Genomic DNA, 27,044 nt, shown 5'->3' on the forward strand with positions numbered 1-27,044 from the left:
AAGAGCCGCATGTGGCTCGCGAGCCACGGTTTGCCAACCACGGCTCTAGAGAATCAATGAAGGAAGGCAGAGGACTGGGGAAGGTCTGCAGAGACGTACCCACCACCAGCGAGCCCTTCTCCCAGACATGTGGCAACACCAGTGGACGAAGTCACGGGAAATGAAGAAGAGTTGTTTGTTTCTGTCTTAGAACTAAGAGGCAGAAAATGGATAAGAGATTATTTTTGATAAGTTAGGATATCCAAAGGCTGGCCAACACTTGCCTCTTCCCCCCAACCCCCATAAATCTTAATGCACAACAAGCACCTAGAAATATTACCATGTATCAATTCATCAAAAAACAAGCGTTCTTTGAATTGTTGAATCCTAAATTGTTTTTCATAAAATGTCAGATATCTGAAAAATTCACTTCAATTTTCTGCCCATGCTGAAATATATGGTAGATAATTTCAAAAGCGAATCCTATATAATAAAAGGCTAATATGGAAATCGAATGAACAGCAGAAAAACTGGTTGCTATGATGTGCACTGACCACCAGGGAACAGATGCTCAATGCAGGAGCTGCCTCCTGGTGGTCAGTGCGCTTCCACAGGGGGAGTGCCGCTCAGCCAAGAGCTGGGCTCACAGCTGGCGAGTGCAGCTGCAGTGGTGGGAGCCTCTCCTGCCTCCACGGTGCCGCACTAAGGACCCTGCAGGGAGCTGGCCTAAGCCGGCAGGCGGACATCCCCCAAAGGGTCCCAGACTGCAAGAGGGCGCAGGCTGGGCTGAGGGACCCCGCCCCCAGCACACAAATGTCATGCACTGGGCCTCTAGTAACTTCAGAATTCTATAATTTGTAAAAAAAAAAAAAAAAAAAAAAAAAAAAGCATCTAATAAAATCCAAGTGCAGACTATGTGATATAAATCCCATGTGTTGTTGTTGTTTTTTTTCCTGGGGTTGGGGTGGAAGCTAAACTAACAGGCATATTATGAAACGTCTACCAGGCTCCAGTGTTCTCTGCAGTGCCCTCACCACAAGTGAAAAGATGGGCCTCACGCTTAGGTTCGCCTGTAGCAAAGCAGATTTCTGCTTCAGGGCCCTAAGGAGTGTTATTCTCCCCCAAATCTGTACCATCATTTGCGTGTTGACCTAGTTTCCTGACACTGCAGAAAACTTGATTAAATCCTTCACTGTAAGAAGAAAGGAAGCGAAACCATCCCTCCGCCCTGTGTGTTCTAGACTGAATGATAGCCTGTTGCTGAGCTGTGGCGGCGGGGGTCCTGGCATGAGTGATGGCTGTCCTGTCTCTCTTCGTGGATGCTGGAGCTGAAGAACCTTTTGGTCTATGCCACATGCCTGGAATTAGCTCAGACATTCCTATGAGTACTTAGGGCCATCTACTCCAGTGCAGCACCCGGGAGAACACTGCTGACTGTCAGAGAGACTTATTGGTAAAAACTGGAGTCTCTAATGGCACAGACCGTTTAAAAAAATTATAGCTACTTTCTACTACCTCCCACATTGGCACGGTGAAAAAAACTGTCTCTAGGATTCCTTTTATAAGGAAGCGATTCCTTAAAGCAATTCCTGTGCTTGCACACACATTCTCCCTTTGTACAGCTTTGACCTTTGCAAATCTTTTTTGTAAAGACCTTACAGCTATCTAGTTTTTGCTCTATGGACAGTGGCTATTACCAGTATTTATATCTGGTTTCAGCTCTGCTTTGCAAGGCTGGGGCCGAGAGTCACACGGACGTTCCTCAGGCTCCTTGGCCAGGTTGTGCTGGTGCAGGACCCTGGCGGGAGTGGAGCGGGTGGGAAGGAGGAAGCCTTTGGGCCTCTTCTCACTCATTTTTTCCTTCCTTCTTTGGCTGGTGTCTCTGGAGGCAGCTGTGTCCCCGCCACTCTCCAGCTCTTTAAGTGATCTCCTCTGCCTCTGTGCCTGCCCCCAAAGTGGCAGCTGGCCCCCAGGTGGGCCTTCCTTCATGTGGCTGGTTCAGTGATGGCGAACCTTTTGAGCTCGGCGTGTCAGCATTTTGAAAAACCCTAACTTAACTCTGGTGCCGTGTCACATATAGAAATTTTTTGATGTTTGCAACCATAGTAAAACAAAGACTTATATTTTTGATATTTATTTTATATATTTAAGTGCCATTTAACAAAGAAAAATCAACCAAAAGAATGAGTTCACATGTCACCTCTGATACGCGTGTCATAGGTTCGCCATCACTGGTCTAGGTGATGGCTGCCTCCTGCAGCTACTGACCCGGGTCCCTCCCCTTCCCCCTTCACGCTGCAGCCTCCCCACACTCCATAACCAATTCCCTTTACCAAGTTCTCTGAAATTCCAAATGTGCTTTCTGCTTCCTTGACTGGGATGTTTTTAGTCACAACTAATGAAGTACTCTGCATGGCTTATTGCCAAGGCAAGCCCACCTTGCCCTTCACAGTGGAACTTACCAGAAAGCTGCCAGGTGTTAGGATCTGGAATCACTTGGTTATTTTAATAAATACTTTGATGTGCTTACTGTGTGCCAGGTATTGTAAATACTTTCCAATTATCATTTCATAATAACCCATATTTTACAAATGAAGAAACAAGCACATAAAGGTAAAATGACTTGGCCAATGCTAGATAGCTAGGAGTGGCAGTCTGAGGGCTAATAATCTAATGAATGACTTATAATACTTAAAATGCAAGAGAAAGACCCAGCCCCGGGAGGGGGTGGGAGCGGTAAGAAGGGCTGTCTGCATGGTTGGAGTCACCAGACTAAGAAGCATAAATGCTCAGAGCCTGGAGAGGTCAGATTTAATTCCGGCATCGGCAGGAGGCCTGCAGAGGGGCCAGTCCCAGGCTGGTATATAGGTTCAGCAGGTCACTGCTGTGTTTATAACAGGTACTGCAAGCCGGCACTGTCCCTCCCTTGAGGTTATGGTTAGAGAACTGGAATTGGTAGAAACTTCTTGCAACCAACTTTCTTCTCCCTTCATTCTGTGATAAATATCCTGCTAACCTTACTGTGTCATCAGAAGAGAGTTTTCTAAATCAGCCGAAACATATCTAACAAAAGTCTCTTCTCAGTGGTCATGTAACATTAGGTGTCCACCTGCAGAACTGGAAATAAAAACGTGAGGAAACAGCCCGAGCCAGTTTGGCTCCGTGGATACAGCATCGGCCTGTGGACTGAAGGGTCCTCAGTTCCATTGCCATCAAGGGCATGTACCTTGATTGCAGGCTTGATCCCTGGCCCTGGTTGGGGCGTGTGCTGGAAGCAACAAATCAATGTGTCTCTTTCACATCGATAGTTCTCTCTCTCTTTGTCTCTCCCCTTGCCCTCCACTCTAAAATAAAATCAATGGGAAAATGTCCTTGAGTGAGGATTTAAGAACAACATCAAAACCTTGAGGAAACAGCTATTTTAGTTTCTTGTGAATTTAAATTAAGATGCCTTATTTTGAGTGTTTGAACACAGCCAGTCTCTCACATCTTGGAAAGTGAAAATCCTCACTCAAAATTACAGGGGGAAAAGACAAGGCAAATGAATGAAGAGGAAGAGAACTTGTGTGGGTATTACTACATTTCCATTAAAAGCATCATCTGAAAGTCATCTTGTCTGAGATGTGACAATGTGGATGGGGGCAGCCATCGAACAGCTGAGGCCCGAGCCTTTGGTTCTATGTCAGTGGTATGGGCAGAAACGATGGCTCTACTTTTTAGCCATTTGACCTCAGGAAAGTTACCTAATGCTGTAAAGCACCTTTCATCTGTCAACTAGAGAAAATAAACACAATGTCAGGGTTTATTTTCAGGGTTGCTGTGAGAATTAAGCGACTTCATTCATGTAAGGACCTTAACACGGACTCTTAATATGGTCCAATAATGAGCTATTATTGTAGTTGTTATAATTATTATTAACCGTTTGACTAGTACGATGATAAAAAAGTCTCCCACCAGCCATGGTGCTTTTAAGAAGGAAACTTAGCCAAAGACTTCAAGGATAAACACCATAGGTAGACATGGACTTAAGCCCGCCACTTTCCCTACTGGGAATACTTCAGTTATTAAACTGCGAAAAATGGCTCAAACACAGGGCCAGGATTCATGTTAGGGAGAACAACACAACTAATCACTGTGTGCTCATAGCACACACAACAAGCAGAGGCTGGCAGTACCTGCGGGCCGTGACGAAAGAGTGGAACAGGGGGAAGGACAGAGGCTTGGGCCCCAGAGACCTGTGCTCTGGCTTCAATCCCATTAGCAAGTCCTGTGACCTTGGATAGGTCACATAAGGCTCTGCATTTCTCCTTCCTTATAGTTTAGATAAATCTGTATGCTAATGGGTCCTCTGAACTTCACAGATGGATGGCTCTTAAATGTGAATGGTAAGCAGTTTGAGGGGAGGGGCTTGTGGCTAGAGACAACTGTTCACCCCTCTCCTGGGTCTATAATACTCTCCTGGCAGGAAGAAAGGGGCACAGAACTTCGGTCCGATCCACTGGCTTGGCCTTTGAGGCTTGGAACGTTGGAGTCATCATTTAGGAAGCCTTTGCCAGCTGTCCCTCTATGTGCAAATGAGCAGTGACTTTTCCTCTGACCACCTACCCTTCTCACAATGTTCCCAGTGTCTCCAGGGTGAGCCCACCATTGAAATAGCCACCAGCAAAGCAGGAGACGGAACAGCACGGTGATGTCGGTAAAGGCATCTTTGATGGTAAAGTAGAAAGACATTGGAATGCAGCAGGGTTTTCAATCCTTCTGCATAATCAGAGCTTTAGCTTTGCTACCAACTGTGCAGGAAATCATGAAAAGAATTAATATTCATGAGTCTAACCAATTTCCACATCAAATTGTTCTTAACTTTGAGATAACACACTTTATTTGCCTCTGCCTTTCTCGGTGCTCAATGCATACCTTCTTTAAAAGAACAGAGTTCCTACTAGGAAAGAAAAGCCAAGGATCAAAACTTCAGAATGTAAACCCCACTGTTTGCCTGGGAAGCATGTACCCACAACAGTTTCTCTTCGTTCCTGTGAAGTGCACACACTGACTCAGAACTGCACAGTGAAATACGTGCTCCCAATCATCAGGTTCAGCAGATGCTTTACACACGGCACTATTTTCCTTCGCTTCCTGGTCAGTTTTTGAAGTACTCTTAAAAAGAAAAAGAATGGATCGCCACTGGAGTTTTTGAAGTTACAGAGAATAATCCTTTTTAAAAAGGAACAATTCTAAGGACAGCACTTTCTCGCTGCAGGATGCGATTTTGGAGTGGAGACATCCAGGCATTAATCAACACCTTTCAGAGTCAAGGATTCGAAAAAGACGGGTGGAATGACAACCGCTAGTTGAAGTACTTACAGCTGATTAAAGTGCAGTTATATATAGCATAATGTTCAAAAGCAAAACAACCACTTGGCCTTAACAGAAAAAAAAGATTCATAAAGAAAGAAAGGGAACAACCCCGATGTGAATGATAACATGGATGTTCAGCTCCTCTCCTTTGCAGGCTCTGGAAGTAGATGTTAAACCCTAGCAGGGCTAGGAGGGCTGTCAAGGAAGACAGGATAGAAACAACATCTGATCGTTTCTCTTCAGTTTGCTGGTAAGGTTTCCCCGTGGAATAGTCAGGGTTGGACACGGTAGGTGGGAGAAACAGGAATATTGATTTTCAGGAGTTGGGACGCCATTATTTGTCTTGAGGGTTCTTAGCACCTTTGTGTCTTTCCTGCACCTTTTTCCATACTACTTCCCTAAGGCAGTGGGTAAGATATGAGGCTCGTCTGTGGCTTCTCCTCTCCATGAAGGCTAACAGCTGAAATACCCACAGGCAGGCAACTGCAGAGATGAGGGAAGCAGAGGGTAGTGAGCTGGGTTCACGCTTCTCCCCTCAGCGGAGCAATACCAGGACCCAATGTAGCCAGGTGGTGCCAAAGCTAGTGGTTTTGCTCTTTTTTTATTTTTATTGATTTCAGAAAGGGAGAGATAGAAACATCAATGATGAGAATCATTAATCGGCTGCCTCCTGCACGCCCCCTACTGGGGATCGAGCTCACAACCCGGGCATGTGTCCTGACTGGGAATCGAACCATGAATTCCTGGTTCATAGGTGGACGCTCAATCACTGAGCCATGTCGGCTGGGCCAAAGCTAGTGGTTTTTCAAAAGAATCTGGGTATTTTCGTGAAACTGCTTAATTCTTAATTGTTACCTTATTTAAAAACATTCTGGGTTCACCAACATGCTTTTCCCTGGCTTGCTTTGTTAGCAGGGCACCCGTTGATTGTGGTAAAGGCTGCGGGCTGCTGGCGGGCCAGCTGGGTGGTGTGCTCAGGGCTGATTCCCAATGTCCAGCCGGTGCGCACGCCCCCAGCCTTTCCACATATTTTGTCAGCACTCGGTTCCCTCCATCAAATCCCTTTCTGAGTAAGACAGAATTGTTTCTTGTTCTTGTCACTGAACCCAACCTAGGCTGACAGATGTGAAATTGCAACTTGGAGATATAATGCCAAAAAAGACGTATTTCAAACAATTCATTTCAACAACAAAACAAAACAAAAGAGAAAATCACAGAGGACATTTATGTTTTTCATATTCAAATAAATGATAACCAGGGTCAGCATAAATAAAGGACCAAGAATTACACCACGGCCCGGAGCCTGCAGAGGTAGGGCATGCACTGGGGGCTCCCACACTGGCCAGGAGGGCTGGGAGTCAGCAGGAGGCAGTGCCGGACCCTGGGAGAACCTTATAAATTCCCAAGAGTTGAATACCTTAGCCAGTGGTTCTCAACCTTCTGGCCCTTTAAAACAGTTCCTCATGTTTTTACCCCCAACCATAAAATTATTTTCGTTGCTACTTCATAACTGTAATTTTGTTACTGTTATGAATTGTAATGTAAATATCTGATATGCAGGATGGTCTTAGGCGACCCCTGTGAAAGGGTCGTTCGACTGACAAAGGGGTCGCGACCCACAGGTTGAGAACCGCTGCCTTAGACCAACACTGGATACCTAACCACAACCACTGACACCCAAACAAACAAACACAACCCTTTAATTTTTATGCTGAAAGTCCTTGCAAATAATTTAATAGCATACCCAATTATATGACCCTGATAATGAGAACAGAAGCAAACCGTAAGTCACCACCACGGCTTCATATGAGAATTGTTTTGACCTTGCAAAGAACTTCCTGTGACTTTTCAACCATCTTTCAAGTCTATTTACATTTGAGAGCAAGAGAATGGTGTGCAGCTGGACCATGCAGATAAAAAAACATACCTGTTGCTTGGCTAATTTACATAACAAATTCGAACAGTCAAAGTACACATTAATATAGGTATACGTCACCTTAAATTTTTCTAATCCAAGGAAGCTAACCAAATCACTTTTGCAGTTCAGGTGAGCCAAATAATTTATGATGGAGCCTCATTTGTTGGCCTTCCCACAGAGCTATCCAAACTGCAGCCCAGCTGAGATTGGTGGCTCACCTGGCAACTTGTTCCACTTCTCTAGACCTAGCCTGGCTGCCTCACCTGCTGTCACCTAACTTGTATCCAGCCAAGAGAGAAAGAAACAGCGACAAAAAAATATTTCTAGAAGCTCCAAGCCTTCACTTGCCAAAGGACCAAGCTATAATCTATAAATATGTATATATTAAAAATGAATCTATCAGATCGAATGAATCAAGCTGCTAGCTAGCCTGAAGGTGGAAAATGACTTACAGTGTAAGGAGCACTTTACCTGCACAATTTTGATCTTGATTCTCGAGAGCTAGATTTCAACAAGAACTTGTTCAATATTTAACAGATAATTATTGAGAGTATGTACATAGTAGTCCCTGTCCTCAAATGAAAGCTGATTATAAAACTGTGTATGTAAAAACAGAAAAAGTAAAACAGCTAATCCCACAGACAATGTTGTGACCTCTTTGTGAAGATATTTTCTATTCCTAGAAACAATGTTTGGGAACATTCTGTTTAACAAGGAAAAATATCTAATAAATTAGTTTCCTATGTAAGAAATCTCAGTAACCCACCTCAGTGCTCACATTTACATTAGGTGTTTGAGAGTCACTATATTAGTTTCCCATTGCTGCTGTCACAGATGATCATAAACGTAGAGGCACAGAACAATAAACATCTATTACCTTACAACGCTGGTAGTCAGACGCCCTGTGGAAAGGAAGTCAAAGCCTTCCTTTGAGGAGGCTCTCAGGCAGAATCAGTTGTCTTGCCTTTTTTGGCTTCCAGATTCTGCCTGCATTCCTCATCTCATGGCCTCCTCCTCCACTTCCAAAGCCAGCATTGTGTCATCTTCAAAGCTTTCTCTCTCTCTGACCTCTGCTCTGGCATCACATCTCCTCCTCTGACTCTCATCTTCCTGTCTTCCTCTTCTAAGGCCCCAGTGATTACCACTGACCTCTCTGAATAATTCAGGTTACTCTTCCCACCTCAGATCTTTAACTTAATCAAATTGGCAAAGTACTTTTGCTATAGAAGGTAATATAGTCATGGGTTCGGGGGATTAGCGTGTGAACAGTTTTGGAGGGCATTATTCTGTCTATCATAGTCACTAATGTCACTCATATGAAAAGACAGTATTCAAATATCTTTGCAGCTATCTCTGCAATATTAACCAAGATTGCTTGCTTAAAAAATCCATTCATAAGAAATTACTAAAAAAAGAGAGAGAAAATAAACAAATGAGACTACATCAAACTACACCAAAAAAGTGTTTGCATAGTGAAAGAAGCCATCAACAAAATGAAAAGAAAACCTACTGACCGGGAGAAGATATTCCTCACTGATGCATCCTATAAGGGGTTAATATCCCAAACAAATTAGGCAACTCATATAACTTAACAGCAAAAACCCCTCCAAATAATCAAATTAAAAACTGGGCAGATGACCTGAATAGACATTTCTCCAAAGAGGACATACAGGCGGCCAACAGACATATGAAAAGATGCTCAGCATCACTAATCATCATGAAAGAAATGCAAATTAAAACCACATTGAGATATTAGCTCAAACTCGTCAAAATGACTATCATCAGTAAATCAAAAAGCAGCAAGTGCAGGTAAGGATGTGTAGAAATGAGAACCCTTCTGCACTATTGGCGAGATTGTAAATTGATGTAGCTACTATGGACAACATTATGGAAGTTCTTAAAAAAACACACCAAAAACAGAACTACCATTTGACCCAGCAATTCCACTACTGGGTAGTTATCTGAAGAAATTCAGAACACTAATTCGAAAAGACATATGCACCCCTATGTTCACTGCAGTATTATTTACAATAGCTAAGATAGGGAAGTAACCTCGCATCCATCAACAGATGAATGGATCAAGAAGATGTGGTATGTATATATGTATGTATGTATAATGGAAAATTACTCAGCCATAAAAAAATAGTATCTTGCCATCTGTGATAACATGGATGAACCTAGAGGGTATTGTGCTAAGTGAAATAAGTCAGACAGAGAAAGACAAATGCCATATGATTTCACTTACATATGGTCGCCAAATGGGAGGGGATTTAGGAAGACAAGTAAAAAAGGTGAAGGGATTAAAAAGTACAAATTGGCAATTATAAAAATAGACATGGGGATGTAAAGTACAGCACAGGGAATATAGTCAATAATATTGTAATAACTATGTATGGTGCCAGATGGGTACTAGACTTACCAGGGTAATCACTGTGCAAGGTATATAAATATCTAATCGCTCTGTTGTATGCCAGAAACTAATGCAATATTGCACATTAACTGTAATTAAAAAATAAATTTTAAAATCATTAAAATAAAAATGATGAAGGATTTGTCTTCTTCCACGGAACCAAACATAATGATTAACGTAAGAAAAATCAGAGGAGTTTTTCCCCAAGGTGCATTTCTTGCCACAGTAAAAATCAAGCAACAATGTTCTCTCTCTCCTCCTTACTTACGGAGCAGGTGACAGGCACATCCTGGTTGTTAGGGACGGCATGTTCTCAATCAGAGATATTGATCTAGTTGTGATGTTGATGTGGTAACAGCCGGTGTGGCAGTTTGATCGCGCCAAGTATTACCTGTTTGAATACAGCGTCGTCCTGTCGTGTGGATACTGTTCATTGACATATAAGGAAGAGGATGAAATGGTGGTCGTCAGGGAAGCAGCTTCAAACAGGGATGGCGTGCTAGGCACCAGGTCTGGCCTGTGCCGGGATCCCAGCGCTGGGAAACAAAAGCAGCACATCATGAATCTCAGTAAGAAATGCAGCTCTCGTGTCTATAACCATTTAAACGAGTCAAAATCATTCATTTTACATATTAGGCTGCAACTTAAATCATGAATTAACTGAGCTCCAGTGAACTGCAGCAGAAATGTAAAATAGTTTCTTGCAAACAGGTTAAACAGGAAGGAAAATGCATTAATTTACAAAGTGGCTTATGGAAATGACGCGATGAGTGCTCTTTGAAAAACCTAATAAAGTGATTTACTGTTTCAAAAGATGACATACAAAGCTCCTAGGGGCTTCAGGAGATAATTCAACAGAGATTGAAAGGATGATTGGCAAATGTATAAACACAAAGCAAACCTGATTTCCCTCCCCAGGCTATGCACGTATCTGTGATTCTCAATTTGGATCTAAGAACTGAGACTTTGTAAGAGCCAGGAAACACGTACACGCTACAGCCAGCTAGTTATACTTGAACCACATTGGAGCCCACACATCTTTGAACACTATCCCTGGCTCTTCTTGACATCACATTTTAATAGCAAGGCTGCCTTTTTAAAAATGAGAAAATTCTTATTTCTTTTTTAATATGCAAGTATCTATGAAAATTCTTATCCAAGAGACCTCCCTCATCAGGAAAGCAGAACACTCAAGGCTGAGGAGTGACCCATGCCTACTCTCAAGATTCCATGTGCATTTTTGAATCTGCATCATTTTCTTTTTTTAAAAAATTTATCTTTATTGTTGAAAGTATTACAGATGGCACCCCTTTTGTTCCTCTATTAACCCCTCCCTGTGCCTCCCCCTCCCTCCAGGCCTTCATGGCACTAGAGTCCAGGGGTTATGCGAATATGCATATAAATTCTTTGGTTAATCTCTTCCCACCCACCCCCGCCTCCCTGCTTCCCTCTGAGATTCATCAGTCTGTTCCATGCTTCTCTGTCTCTAGATCTGTTTTGTTCGACAGCTTATTTTGTTCATTAGATTCCACATATAAGTGAGATTTTAAATCATCTTATCCTAAACTTTACACAACTGTACATCCATTATTGGCCAGCCTGTCAGAGACAGTCCTTTAAACAAAGGATGGCCACACGGGACAGAGCGTCTCTAAAAGGAGACCTGGGAGTGCCCAGAGAGCGAGGATAATGGGCGGACCAATCCTATTCTTAAAGTTCTGCTGTTGGGTAGTAGGTAGATATTTAATTTTTTAATTTTTATTGAGATAGAATTGACATATAACATTACACTAGCTTTAGGTGTACAGCATAATGATTTGATATATGTGCATACTGCCAAATGATTAACACAAGAAGTTCAGTTAACACCCATAGCTACAACCCATAACACATAGTTACATTTTTCTTCTTGTGATGAGAACTTCTAAGATCTACTATCTTAGCAACCTTCACATATGCAACAGAGTATTGTTAACTAGTGTCACTAGGCTTTACTGTGGATTCTTTCTAATCATTCTCCCAAACTAAACTAAGAGACAGTAATAAACACAGTATCACTGGAAGGTATTTCTGGTATTCCATTATAGGCACAACAGACTCAAAATTACGTATTTTCAGGACGTGTGTGTGCATGGAGACTGATCCTAACAGGCACTATCACGTGAGTGTGCTGTTTGGGATTTGGGATCTGAACGGGGTATAGATGGGTTGGTAAACGAAGGAGACTTCTCGTGACCCTAGTTTCATTAACTTGGGACTGGGAATTCCTAACCATGCCAATGTTTAATCTTATACTCAGGTTGCCCAATTTAGGGATAAATCTAACAAAAGTTAGGCAAAGAGAAAATTGTAAAACTGATTCAATTCATTAAAGAGGACCTAAATAAATTGATAACTCGTTACATTGTGATTGTATGTATATATGTATAAGTATGTGCTTATATGTATTTTATGTGTTTGGAAAAAATATATATTCACACATAGAACAAGGTCTAGTAGTACAAACACCAAAATGTTCAGATGCGTTACCTTTAGGTAGTGGGAATATAGATCTTGTTTTTGAATATTTTACTGTCTTTTAATTTATTTATACCATATATCATATGTTGAATTGTTTATGTGTTTTAAAACATTTTATGTTAACTGTATCATACTGTAAATACCCTTTAAGATTATATAATGGACTTTGTTTTTTAGAGCAGGTATTCTGTAAGCTTCCAACTGTGAGTTTACATGTATAAATAAAATCACAGGAATGTTTTCTTTCTTCTGCTTTAAAGTTCCGTATCTTTACCTTCTTCATCAAGGCTGCTGAAACTCTGCCCTTCTGTCAGCAAATCCCGCTTCTCATCTTTCCATTCTTGGCTGATGGAGGACACAATCTCCTGTGAGGTCGCCTTCAGGGCGGCGATGGAATTGCACCGTTTTTTAGAAGGCGAGGCCTTCAAAGCTAGACAAAGGAAAAAGGGGAGACAAATGAAGATACTTATTTTAAAGCCACATTAATATTCTATTTATTAATATTTTTATTATTAACATTTTAGTAATTATTTGAGTAGCATGCAAGAAACTTTTTGGTTTATATATATGAGGAAAGGGAAATGAAATTGTGTTTTGGCAATTTTATTTGTTCAAAATGACTTAACCTAAATCAGAATATCCTAGAATAAATTTGAGTTGAAATGTCTCCCCAGATTTTGAAATAAAAATCTTATTTGAGGTGAAATTTAAATTTTTTGTTGCTAACTAGTTATTTTTGCTCCTCCAAGCAATGTTTTTTTTTTTACTGCTGGGAGGAGGCTGGGTGGGTGGGTAAACGCAGATGGTAAGCTAAGGAGAATTCTCATGACCCTAGTTTTATTAACTTGGGACTGGGAATTCCTAGCCATGCCAATATTAGCCTTATACTCATGTTGCCCAATTTAGCCAAGTTACTTCCGGTTGCTTTATTCTTGCAGCAACTTTCCACTGAAATTTCCTGCCCTTTGGGTCTTTTCTAGGTCATGATTATGTCAGATGTATAATTCACTTCTGATGTTTGTATAACAGTATTCTACAATTCCAGAAGTGTCTTGGGAACGTGAACCAAGGCAAATGTATTTCCCCATCAACCATGCTCACAAAGGCTGTGATTTTATTTCTGACACATCAGGTGGCCCTGCCTCGGCTGCAGCTGGACATCCCCATTTATGTTCACTCTTTTCTTTTTAAAAAGTGTTTTTCTTGATTTTTAAATAGAGAGGAAGGGAGAATGGGGAGAGAGAGAGAGAAACATCGATCTCCTCCTACTGGGGATTGAGGCTGCAACCCAGGCATGTACCCTGACCAGGAATCAAATTGGCAACCTTTTGGTGCATGGTTTAACCCTCAACCACTGAGCCACACTGGCCAGGGTTACATTCACTCTTTGTTGCAATAATTCTTCATGGCTTTCCATGTTATAGAATTTCCTTGGAGGCTAGGGGGAGAGGGAAGTTGAGGCTTATTTATGTCGTGCTGTCCCCTGAACTTGTTTTTGGCAGTGTCTCTCCTCTTTGAGGTTTGCATATAGGGGTAACTTGACAACAGATGCATTACAGTAATTGTGTTTGGCCTTGGGAATTTCAGAGAGTAGATTACACTGCTTATCGGGGGCCTTCCCATAGGCAGCTTGCAAGAACTTAATTGGAGAAGGACTTTGGGACACACAGATGAGGGAAGCATAGAGGGCAATCTCTCCACTGAACGAGAAGGGACAGTTTATGTGTCCCATGAGGAGTCTTATCACCATTACAATATAATCACCATCATAAATAACTTTTGTAGAGGGCTTTAGAGTTTGGAAGCCAACATTCACATTCTCAAATTATCCACATGGTCGTCTAGGGAGACGGGCCCTTTTATAGGTCCGGAAACTGAGAGCAGAAACATGACCTGCTTCAGGTCACCGAGCTAGAAATCATGAAACCCCAGGTGTTCATTTTTACTTGTTATCTAGTTGGGGGTTCATTTCCTAGTTCTCTTAGCATTCTATTTTCTAGTTAAAGTGAAGGGGGGAAGATAAAACTAGAGTTTGTTTTTCTTTGAGGGGAGGAGATTTTAAAACGGATCAAAATTGATTTTCATGGTAAATAAGTGGCCCAAATAGATCACATTTTCTTTTTCCTCCTCATCCTATCAAAACAGTGGTCGCATTTGCGTTACAGGTCTGAAGTAATATCCCATACACTGGCTTTTGCTTTAATTCTGAGTCTACGAATTTATAAAAAAATTTTTAATAAAACAATTGGCAGATGGTTTGGGTTAGCTGGTCACTTTCTTTTGTGCCACAGAAACTCCTGGATTTGTCTTTGGCTAAAAACAATATCCGGGGATAGGTATCCCATGTCCCTTTGTAGCCCTACATCCTGCCACTCAACAGCCTCTACACCTACTGCTTTCTACCTCACCTATCTGCCATTCCATGAACCTACCCCTGGGCCTTTGTATATGCCGTTCCTTCTCCTCAAGATGCCCTTCTTGCCTCCTTTCCTAATGAACATTTGATTGGCCTATATTTTCAGGACTTTGTTGAAAAATTCTTCTCTCTGGGAAGTTATTTTGGAAGAACTGCTTTTATTTTTCTTTGTGTGCCTATAGTAGTGTATGCAAAAACACTATTCACCATTGTTATATTATAAATCTGTAACATGGTCCAATCCCTGACTCAAGACAGACTTTCTATATTATTAATGCTTAGCATAGTACCAGGTATGTAATAGGTGCTCAAATGTTGGTTGAATGAATGTATTATTGTCCTAAAATCTTAGGACAGTTGAATATAACAAATTATTGTACCATTTAGTCATTTCAAGAAACTAAGTTTTAGTACAGTTAGACATATTATCTGAGTAGAGAATTTCAGTGAGGTTTCAACATTATGGGAACTAAAATTTCCAGAATAATTTACAGGAATCTGCAGACATTATTACATTGGCTGCATGACTCAAGTCTGGGTGAGATGAATGGATTTAAGAAGGTTAAACAGGCACTGGGTAGCTCAATTGGTTAGAACATCTTCCCAATAGCCAAGGTTGCGGGTTCTACCTCAGGTCAGGGCACATACAAGAATCAACCAATGAATGCTTAAATAAGTGGAACAACAAATTGATGTTTCTGCCCTAGCCAGTTTGGCTCAGTGGATAGAGCGTCGAACTGTGGACTGAAGGGTCCCAGGTTCGATTCCAGTCCAGGGCACATACCCAGGTTGCAGACTCAACCCCCAGTAGGGGGTGTGCAGGAGGCAGCCGATCAATGGTTCTCTCTCATCATTGATGTTTCTATCTCTCCCTCTCCATTTCTCTCTGAAATCAATAAAAATGTTTTTAAAAAATGAATGTTTTTCCCTCTTTCTTTCCTTCTCTCTCTCTCTCTCTCTCTCTCTCTCTCTCTCTCTCTCGCAAATCAAATTTTTTTTTTTTAAAAGAACGTTAAGCAAACTGATTTGAAAAAAAGAAATTTGAAAACCAGGTACTGTTTTCAGGTATTAGTACAGCAGAGTTTTCACCTACAAAGTATGCCTTTAGGCATTAAGGGCTTTAAATTAATCACAGTTGATAAAACATCCTGAAGTTGTACTTTCACTTGTCAGTCTTACTAATTAAATTACTACGGCTTGAAATGTTGGTAGTAGATGAAAAGTCCATTCATTTGTCGGATTATTAATCAAATAAGGATTGAGTGCCTACAGTGTGTCAGGAAATATGCCAGGTGCTGGGAATATAGATGTATATATGAGAGCATCAGACACAGTCACACTTTTAAGCAATTCACAGTCTAGTGGGGAAACAGAAAAACAGCTTTCATAGCAGAGTATGGTAAATTCCATGGCAGAAGCACCATCTAAACTGAGACATGAAGGAAGACCAGGGGAGGGATGGGGAGAGAGAGATGCCACAGATTATAGCATTAATTTCTATACTAGTAAGAAAGCAAACGTCCCAAGATGGGGACTCATGGAGGAAACTCACTAAAGCTGGGACACCAGGGGCCACATGCTCCATAACCTACCAGCCACGGAAAGTCATGCTTTCCCAGCCTTGCAAAGGGTAAAGGAAGGTGGAAAATCTTCCTTGAAAATGCGATCACTAGTTGGTAGTCAACCAGACCTGCAGGCTGAGTAAGCACTATCTTAAGGTTCCTCTGAGGCAAACAAGCAAACAAAACAAAAACCTTAGAAAATTTAATTGGTCTAAATTTGAGACCAATTTTAAGATTCCATGGAGAGAATCAAATGTGAAACAAAAGTTTTTCTTAAGACTAAAAAAGGCTAAAAAAGGAATATCTTTAATATGTAGAATTCATATAAATCATTTGAAAAAATAAACATCTAATATAAATGAGCAAATTATCACAAAGCTCAATCCTCAAGGGAATGGCATATGGCTAATAAACATGAATAATGATTGAACTTGACCAGTACTTAAGAAACACAAAATAAAACAACCAGATAACATTTTTTACTTATCAGCATAGCATAAGTTACAAAGAATAATTCTGGCTAAGGGCTGGAAGGGTTCAGATTGCTTTGGAAGCCTACAGTGATATAATCCATCTCTGCAGTTATGTGCATTTTAACCCCCTAATCCTCCTTCTTGAAATGTATCCTTAAAAAATAATCATAACTTTGGACACAAAACTTTTCTAAAATGATGTTCATGAAATATTAATTAGAAACAAAAAGGAGAAACAATTTAAATGCCCAATAATGAAAGATAGTTAAATAGATGATGGCATGCCATATAATGTTAATGTATTGCAATTTTATTTTATTACATATATATTCTTATCACAAAATTCACCTCTAAATTTTAAAAATTTTCCCTGTGTTTTCTTCTTTCACTTATTGGTAGTTTAAGAGTGTGTTATTAAATTTTCACATATTTTTAAATTTTCCAATTTTTGCTCATTTATTCATTCCATTGTGATTAGAAAAAAAGAGGATTAAAAAGTACAAACTTCCAGAAATAAGTCACAGAAGTGTAATATGCACCATAGGGAATATAGTCAATAAAATCATAATATGTTGATCAATGTCATCCCAATAAATTTAATTAAAAAATAACTGTGGCAGATGGTTACTAGACTTGTGGTAATCACTTCATAAGATATAAAAATGGTGAATCCCAATGTTGTACATTTGAAATTAATCTATTATATGTTAACTATAATTAAAATAGATTTAAAAAGCTTCTTTGTATAATTTCAGTCTTTAAATTTATTGAAATTGTTTTGTGACTATCCTGAAGAATATTTTATGAGAATATTCACTCTTAACATTTTTATATATTCCATTAGAATTTTGTTGTACATTTAGGTGGGCAGACCAATAAGTATGAGCGAATAAATCTATAAGGACTAAGTATACCTTTAATATACCATATTTATTTGTTGCATATTATTCTATTACTCGATTATATCATAATATATTTAGTTAACCAACATATTATAGGGTTAAACATTTAGGTAGTTTCCAAACTTTTCCATTACAAAATAGGACTTTAATGATTATGACATCAATAAGTACCTGACTGTGACACTTAATATATTATTGATTACTGCTTCTGGAAAGTAAATTAACTCTTCCAATAAAAAATTGTGCAAAGATACACATACTGAAGTCAGCATGTATGTGCTGAAAGTAAAAAAAAAAAATTATTAAGAATCTTACCTTGAATTTTCTTAAAAACTCGGGAATTCATAAACTTCAGAAATCTGTCTGCATAAAAGCTTGGTCTGTGAACGGAAACAGTGTCCTGAAAAGACAAATCAGGTAGCACAGTTTACCTCTCAGACCATTCATTTCAAGCTCGAAGAAAGATCTATGCACTGGCTCTCTGTGGGCCAAGGCCCTGAACGAGAAGGTGTGGGTGTGGAGAGCCGGAAAGAGCAATGCCTGGGTCCCATGGGGCCCAGGAGCTGGGCTGCGGGAGGAGGATGACAATCTGAGCAAAGATTCCAGATTCTCATGATGAAATAAAGTACTAAGAGGGGCAGGTGGGAGACAGCAAAAAGGCTCTGCTTTATAAACCCAAAAGGCTCCTTATCCCATGGTGTGCCCTGAGGGGCTTTTAAATTCTTTTCTACAGACAGGCAGCCAGTGCTTCAAGTCATCTGGAAGGAAGAGGAACTCTTTTAGTCAGAACAAAAACTGGGGATGGAAACAAGCAAAACAACCCTAATGTAAGAGTGATATCTAGGCAAAAAAAAAGTGTGCTGGTTTCATTTCCCAGTAATAAGGCGCATTGACACTGGGAAGCTGCCTAGGAGACAAGGCTGACAACTGCCGTAACACTGAATTATCTACTAATTAGGTAGAACTGAATTGCATTAAATTGTTGACCCAATTTGCTCATGCTTGGTAGGAGTCTTTAAGATGGAAGGGGCATTTTAATACAAATCTTACAAATCCAGGAAAGGAGATTGATGTAGGAAGTTAATTCTGTATGTTTATTCAGTAATCATTTACTATCCCAAGAGATATATTCTAGAAATAGTATATTTGCTTATTTAATGCTCCATTTTGATTCCAGGATTGTGTATTCTACTAAGAAAACTTCTAAAAATGTGTTTAGATTCAACCAAGTGTCTGCGGTGGGTCTGGAAGAGAGAGCACACATTGGACCAAAGGCCCGGAGACCTGGTGCTGGTGTGAGTCCTAACTTCACAAGCTTTTGTGACCCTGGGAACAGAGTGTCTCAGTGTGTCTGTTTCTTCGTCTGTAGAACAGGGTGTCAATGTGAGGCATGAGGTCATTCTGTAACCAGCCTGTTATGAAGGACATTGGCTAGAACAGCCCTCTTTAGCCAGTGATAAGGGTCCTGTAGACGATCGGGGATGCTGTCAATGTGGTGGGAAACATCCCACTGGTTGGACATGCTCTCCCCCCGGTATCCTGGCAGCTCCTGTCTGAAGTGGACACACATGCCCCACGAGTACAGTAACTGAGAAACATCTTAGGGAGCAAGGTGATGAAGACCCAGCTTTGCCTTCCAAGAGAAGTTGGACTGTGGTTCTCTTTGGTATGAAGAAACATCTATTCTATAATAATAAAAGCATAATATGGTAATTAGACCAGATGTCCTTCCAGATGACCTTCCGGCTGTCCTTCCAGACAACCTTTTGGACGAAGCTGGGGCTGTGAGGGAAGCCTGGGTCCCGGTGCCTGCTGGCGGCCAAAGGGAAGCCCAGGTCCCAGGTGCCAGAGGGAAGCCAGTGCCAGCAGCCAGGGAAGGAAGGCCTATACTTGCACGAATTTTGTGCATCGGGCCTCTAGTTTTTTAAATAAGAGGCACGTTTGTTAACAGACATATATCTTAATTATTGCTTATAATTTCACAAATACATAAACACAGAGAATGTCTTTAAAAAATCAACACCAAAAAAAAAAAAGATGTGTTTTAACTAGACAAAGGTGGGGTCTCTTAGAAGCATTTGACCAACAGAGGACCAGGCCATTCTGATCAGCAATCTCAGCTGGTAACAGGAATTAACTTTGTCTTGGAAAACAGAAGCGGGTATGAGAGGGAGTGTTCTCTCTCTCCCCTCCATGCTCAAGGCATTATGGAGTCCCTACTTTTCTCAGCTGAAAGGGAAAAACTTAAAGAAGGAATCTTTGGTCTGAATAATAAGCCTCACTTTAATTCTTAGAAACAGACTTGTGAACCTGTTGTTTACAAGTGCATTCCCACTGACGTCATTTTGTCCTGTGGACAAAATGCAGATTTCCCGCTGAAAGGTTCTTACCAGGCTTCCTCAGAATGGAGAAAGTATGTGTGCGAGGAGAAGAATAGTGTCTATAATTTATCCCTTTTCAAAGGAAAGCACCTGCTAACATCTTTTACAATTTTGTGAGCAAATCTGGGACCTATGTATTCTTTGGAATTGTCACTGCAAGTTATTAACTGAGGGAGGCTGAGACCAGTGAATGTTCTGTCAGCGGCAGGAAGTTCAAGTCTAACATCAGATAGGAACACCCGTGTGCACAGGGGTGGGGATGGCAGGGAAAAGGGAGGGAAGGAAGGAGGGAGGGAGAGGGAGGGAAGGAGGTGGGGGGGGGCGGTGGTGATGCTGCTTTTTGATAACTATTTTCTTGTTCTACCAATTCTGGGTTGAAAAGACATTCTTTTCTCAGGGAGCTTTAGTCATGTATAAATCCGTAACAATGGAAAAGCCTTCACTTCCCATGCCCTTATGTGTTAGGTTCATTATTTATTAAATCCTCACATTCGTCCTATGAGGCAGGTACAAGGTACTATGACTTTGCCCTGGTAGAGGTGAGAAATCAGACTAAGAGAGGCAAAATAACAAGCAATGTGTCTGGGTCACATGGCTAGTCAAGTGGTGAATGCAGGGTTCAAATCCAGGGCTGCCTACCATCAAGGTCAGGTTCAAACCCGTTCTGTAGCTTGGTCTTGTGAGAACTTCCAACTGTCCTACTGGTCTTGCCAGTGCCGATGAGAAGTCTCCATTTACTCATAATTTCTTCAGATTTCACACAGAAACAAGACAATTTGGCTTTCCTGGCCTTTGTGTAGCTACCAGGCTGGATGGCCTCTATTTGGATAGCTGTTCTAAGTTATGTTGTCTTCGTTCTTAGATTTGAACAAGCTGAGTCTGATTCTGAGTTGTAAAGACACTTGTTTCCTCTCCAAGTCTAGTGACACAGCTTTCCAGACATACTCTGAAGTCTTCGAGAAATCAGAAGGATATACAATTTAATAAGGAACACGAAAGCCACTTACCCCATCATAAACAAGAGCTTTCCAGGAATGTTCTAACTTCTTCATTAGCCTAAGTGTAAACAGGCAGAAAAAGAAAATGAGAATGTAAAATCCCTCTCACTTGGTGAATTTTCAGAATCTTTTGTTGATGTAGTTTTTTTTAAATTATAAAAGACTCCCCCCAATTTCTTACCTATATGATTGCAGAATGTCAATAATGCCCATAAATAAAAGTAGTTTTTCTCCCCTATGGCTTTTAGCTGGAATCCCTCCCATTCTGTTGATAAAGCAAAAGAGAAAATATTTTGTAATATAAGAATAGGAAGTTAAAAGTCATTGCTAATAAATAGACTATAAATAAAAATGGACACTCTTTAGGAATTCTGGACTCTCTCTCCCTTCATCATATTGTTCCTGGTCTCAGTTAAAGTTTTCCTTGGAATCCAGCATGATGTAGTTCCCACAGATCAGAGTGACACCCAAGTTATCAGCTCTGGAGAACTGGGTAGAAAGAGTACAATTTTAAAAGTATTCCTATTTTAAAGCCATGAGCAAGAATTTTAAAGTATTTTAAAATATTGCTTTTTAAAAATGCAACACTTTTATATGATCACTATGAGATTTTAAAATAAAATATAGAAAAGCACAAAGAAAAAGTGTATAAGGAATCCATTCTCAGGATGCAAAGATAACCTCTCTGAAATCAATAAAAATATATTAAAAATATGCTTTTATTGGTTTTAGAGAGAGAGAAAGGGTGAAGGAGAGAGAGATAGATAGAAACATCAATGAGAACCATCAATTGGCTGCCTCCGGCACATCCCCTACAGAGGACTGAGCCTGCAACCTGGGCATGTGCCCTGGCTGGGAATTGAGCTGGTGACCTCTTGGTGCATAGGATGACTTTTAACCACAGAGCCACACCAGCTGGGCAAGTAATGTATATTTTAAGGACTGTAATATTTTACTATACTGATGGAAAATAAATAACTTGATTGTTTGACATTTAGATAGATATGCAAGCAAGGATTTTTTTACAGTTTAATATGTATGAACTTCCTTTATGAAAGTGAAATATGCTTGTGGTTTAGTCATTGTTGAAGAATACAAGAAGGCAGCCACTTACAGCTGAGGAAAATGATTTCTTCCTTTCAGTCTTCTTGCTCAGCTGGTACATGCATGTGATACAGTCAACCATTTCAATAATTTTCTTTGGTTGTAAGTATTTTTGCTAGTCGGTACTCACTTTATACAATAAGCTTACTAACCCCAAAGTTACTATCACATCTGGCAGTGGCGACGGACCACATCTGCCAGGGGAGAGGTCTAGAACAACAGAATCCTCTTATGCAGATAAGAAGCTCTTAATTGGGGACACAATTCCAATCATGTACTTGCTTAAATACATGTTTATTTAAATTCAAAGTATGATGGGTGTTTGGAATATGTAGTAAATGGGGGTAAAAACATTTTCAGCCATCATTAAAAAATAGAGCCATTGGCGGAAAAACCATGTGGGTGAAAGAATGATAACTCAAAGAATGGCTACCCATCCCGTCATCCACAGAGGAACAGAAATGAAGCCTGGCTTAGGCGGGCACTGGAAATGTCAAGGGGAACATTTTGTAAAGTATATGACTGTCTAACCACTATGCTGTACACCTGAAACTAATACATAATAATACTGAATGTAAAAATTAATTTAAAAAAAGAGCAGAGTTTAAGAGGAGAGAGACCCAGATATTTCTTCTCTGTTCCCTCCATGTTTCAGTCCAGGGTTCCAGCAATGGCTGCGTCCCACAGCCACGGTTCACTCTGCACCCATTCTCCAGGGACCATGGGGCTCCTCCCGTTGCCCCGTGCCTTGGAGTGGTACTAGTCTTTGAGTCCTGACTAGCTATTGCTGCGTCCCTTCACCCCACCCACAATTCTGTTATGAGCCCCTCCATTAAAGTATCTTCACTGGAAACAAACCAACAAACAAAAAAGGAACTGAAACCCGGCTTAGTTCATTTCAGCATCAAGTAGGAATCTATTCCCCAAGAGCCACCATGAAAGTAACATGATTGCATTTTGTCACTCAGTGATGTGGGCTGCCCCAACCAAGAGGGTCTGTGGGCGGGTGGCTGCACGTACGTGTCCGGGTTCTCTGTGATGATCCCGTCCCCAGGTTTCCCTGGGCCCTGGATGGATTCCATTGCTGTGGAGTAGAGGACCTTCTGCATCCCAGGCCGCTTCGCATCAGGCGCATTTTGTGCCGTGTCCTCTTCTTTCTCTTTGAGGCAATGGTCTAAGATGTGGATTCCCAGCAAAAGGCTATAGTCCATGATCTTGAAGCTTTCCAGCACCTGGATAAGGAAAAGAACCAGGAGGCCTGTCAACTCCAATGGCTTGTAAGTCTCATCTACACTGAACCAGAGAGCTCTAGCTATACAGACACATAGCACCTGCGTTCTCCCCCTCCCAGGAGGGTGGCTGACAGAGGAAAAAACAAAATAAAAACATTTGAGGCATTATTAGATCTTGCGCAGTAAGGATTATCATAATGGCTCCAAGATAGTATTTTTATGCAAATCTAAAGTAAGCACATCTTTTCCTAATGTTCCACATATGTTACTCTAATGGTATTTATTGAACAATTTCCATGTGCCAGGTCCTAAATGGTTTACTTGGGCTCAATCCTCACAACTCTTTGAGCTACGTACTATTCTTCTCTCTATTTCACACGTGAAAAAATGGAAGACACAGAGATCAAGTGATTTGTTCAATGCCACACAGCTCGTAAGTGGCATTGGCTGGACTTGAACCCAGAAGTCAATTCCAGCATCCATACTCTTAAGCACTAGGGCAGAGAAACCAAAAACCAATGATCTCTACATCTTGTATCCTCCTCAGCATGAAGACTCAGCTGGAATGTTTTTGTCTGGATTCTGTTTTCAACATCTTAATCTTGCGAGAGTTCAGTGGTCTCGTCAAAGCTTGCCTTTCAAAGTTGCCATTTGGTTCCGTAGCAAGTCTTTTTAAAAATGATGATCTCAACAAAGAACATGACTTACTGCTTAATTATCCACTTGGCAAACAGTGGGGAAGAGCAGGAATTAAAAGTAGTTGGATGCAGCCAGCGAGACAGTGATGTTCTGACAGGAAAGCGATGGGAAACAAGGTCAAGATAGAGGAAGCCAGCAGGGCTTTCAAGTGTAGGTGAGGCTTTGACCCTTCTTCAATGATGAAGACTGTTTAAGAGGAGCCCCTGAAAATGGGGTAGTTTCCTCTCTGATAAAATTATTTTTCTATTAGTTTGTACATGATTCTCCTCCACAACAGATTCTTTTTGTTGTTAATGCTCACCCGAGGATATTTTTTCCATTGATTTTTAGAGAGAATGGAAAGGGGAGAGGGGGAGAGAGAGAAACATCTATGTAAGAGAGAGACATCAATTGGTTGCCTCCCACACATGCCCTGACTGGGTTGGGAATGAACTGGCAAGCCAGGTACGTGCCCTTGACCCGGAATTGAACCAAGACCCTATGGTACTAAGACTGGCACTCTAACCACTGAGCAACATCAGCCAGGGAACAATAGATTTCTTAATACCTGGCATTTCACACACAAAGCTGCTCAAAAACAGCCCAGAAAGTAAGACCATCCTGAATGGCGGCAAGCTGACTCTGAACATACCTGGTAATTTGTCACTTAGTTAGGAAATGCCTTTGAGGCGCAGAGTCTATAGGTACTTGTTTAACCAGCAGTTGAATATCCAGAATTTCCTATGCTTCTCATTTTCCCTCGGCCCAACTGCTTTTTGATCAGCCATGTATGATACTATAAAGAGGGGTCAGGCCTGAGCATCTGCATAACTGCGGACCTTCACCACACCCACACTTCATGGACCATTTGAGAGCAGGCTCTGTGAACAGAGCACATGTGGCCTGGAAACATGGGTTATCTCTGGGCCACACACCTTTGCTGTCAATGAGGAAAACGGAAAGTGGGCTGCAAAGGAGTATCAACTACTCCCTAGTGCTCACCCTTCATCTCTTGGATGCTAAGTTGGAAACTTTCAGAAAGGAAGCAGACAAGAGCTGAGAGGAGAATCTTATTACCTACGAAGTTTAGACGGTGAAACGTTCTAACCCAAGAGCCAAGAGAGTGGCCTCATAGCAATGAGGACCCAGCTTCCCTAACCTGAGGGGGAGCGCTCCAAACTGGAAGGGGAAGAAAGGGTGATAGGAACAGCTTTCCCCATGGACTCAACACGATGGCATCAGCCCCCTGATTGGTTTGAGTGCCTCACCCCTCCGCAGAGTAGCACGGAGCCAAGGAAGAAGACAGGGCAGCTTTGCATCAGGGTTGCCAAGAACCCAGCTTCTTAAAACACGAATAGAGACTGGATGCCTCAGACAGAAACAAGTGCAAAGGGATCTCAGGCCTTTTATTAGCCAGACTGAATGGACAGCTTGGGGATTGTGTCCACTCAGGAGCTCCATAAACCTGCACAGGGATCACCACCTGCAGATGCTAATTTTCATGTCACATTCTCAGTGCTAGTGGACCCTTCTTACACCGTTGGATAAGGACATGCAGGATAAAGAGCATGGACTCTGTGACCTTCGGCAGGGGTCACAGCACCTCCCTGTGCCTCGGTTTCTTCCCCTGTAAATGGTGACAATGATATTACCTACTGCATGGGGTGCTTGTGGAAATTAAACATGGCAATGCAGGTGAAGTGCCTAGAAAAATTCCTGGCACAAAGAAAGAGCTCAATTAACTGCTAGCTATTATCATCATAATTATAGGTCATGGTGACTCATTGCTCATGCTCGTGTGAGAGATTATAGATATTAGGTTGAAATAAACACCCCTGGAGTTATATTTCTGAAATAAAAAATTCCTAAAAATCCAACAAAGACATGCATTTCTAGCTGCTTACCAGTACCCTTTTGGTGAATCCTGATTCCTTTAAAAGCTTTGGGTTGGTGGGTACCCAATAGTATAACTTGGATATTCAATGGGAAAAGGTCAGCTGACAACACAGCAATTCTGGTGAAGATGCTATAAAATGATGGCCTCGTGATCTAAGGGAACAGTCTCCATTTTAATGGGCAAAAACCATAGCCTTATGCCCTAACAGCTCAAAGTACTGCTTGGTCAGGATTCCCTTAAAGTGGTGAAACGGCTTCTAAAGCAAATGCTAGTGACGATGTGGCGAGTTCCTGACAGGCCTGGGAGCGTACAGTGAGGAGTGTTACAGATCGAAAGGCACTCCTGATACCATCATATTTATTTCATTTTCTTCTGCAAGCTACCCACAAATTAATTCTGCTTGTATATTTAGAAAATAATTTTTCTTATATTTTTAATGCAGTGTCCAACCTGAACTGCTTCGTTTGTACTTGAAGTCTCTTTTCTTGCCCAAGGACAGGCCAAAGAGAACATGTGCATTTTATACGTGGTACAAAATTAGGCTGTGGTCCAATTTCAGCTATTGGTGCTATCCCAATGCTTTAAGTGGTCGAATGTTTATCCTGGTTTATTTAAAAAAAATTAACTTCAAGAGTTTATTTTTGTGTAGGGTGTAAGTTGGTGGTCTAGTTTCACTTTTTTGCATGTATCTCTCCAATTTTCCCAACACCATTTATTGAAGAGACTGTCTTGACTTGATTGTATGCTCTTGCTTCCTTTGTCAAATATTAATTGAGCATCATGGCTTGGGTCGATTTCTCGGTTCTCTGTTCTGTTCCATTGGTCCATATGTCTGCTCTTGTGCCAGTACCAGGCAGTTTTGAGATAAGGACATGCAGGATAAACAGCATGGACTCTGTGACCTTCGGCAGTTCATAGCACCTCCCTGTGTCTTGATTTCTTCCCCTGTAAATGGTAACAAGTGGCTTTGTAATATAGCTTGATATCTGATATTGTGATTCCCTCCTATTTTGTTCTTCTTTCTCAGGATTGCTGCGGTTATTTAGGATCTTTTTTTATTCCACATTAATTTTTGGAGAGTTTGTTCTAGGTCTGTGAAATATGCTGTTGGTATTTAAATGGGGATTGCATTGAATCTATAGATTACTTTGGGTAGTATGGACATTTTAATGATGTTGATTCTTCCAATCCATGAACACGGTATATTCTTCCACTTGTT

General features: G+C 41.1%; 1 protein-coding gene and 1 long non-coding RNA gene across 9 annotated transcripts in view; one reads left to right on the forward strand and one right to left on the reverse strand.

Annotated features, from left to right (window-relative positions):
* LOC118667483 overlaps nt 1–18,791 on the forward strand; it is a 121,120-nt gene extending 102,329 nt beyond the window's left edge. The window contains exon 4 of the long non-coding RNA XR_004971285.1: nt 18,713–18,791. This is a non-coding gene — a long non-coding RNA (uncharacterized LOC118667483). The remainder of the gene's footprint in view (nt 1–18,712) is intronic.
* Nucleotides 1–27,044, reverse strand: part of PIP5K1B (phosphatidylinositol-4-phosphate 5-kinase type 1 beta) — a 179,673-nt gene that overhangs the window by 62,200 nt on the left and 90,429 nt on the right. For all 8 annotated transcript variants that reach the window (XM_036330908.1, XM_036330905.1, XM_036330912.1 and 5 more), the window contains 6 exons: nt 23,039–23,250; nt 21,096–21,179; nt 20,924–20,972; nt 17,851–17,935; nt 12,457–12,612; nt 10,054–10,198 (listed from right to left, as the gene is read on the reverse strand). In XM_036330908.1, coding sequence (XP_036186801.1) covers nt 10,054–10,198; nt 12,457–12,612; nt 17,851–17,935; nt 20,924–20,972; nt 21,096–21,179; nt 23,039–23,250 — 731 coding nt within the window. The remainder of the gene's footprint in view (nt 1–10,053; nt 10,199–12,456; nt 12,613–17,850; nt 17,936–20,923; nt 20,973–21,095; nt 21,180–23,038; nt 23,251–27,044) is intronic.

Source organism: Myotis myotis, unplaced genomic scaffold (assembly GCF_014108235.1).
Source record: "Myotis myotis isolate mMyoMyo1 unplaced genomic scaffold, mMyoMyo1.p scaffold_m19_p_12, whole genome shotgun sequence".
Taxonomy (NCBI): domain Eukaryota; kingdom Metazoa; phylum Chordata; class Mammalia; order Chiroptera; family Vespertilionidae; genus Myotis; species Myotis myotis.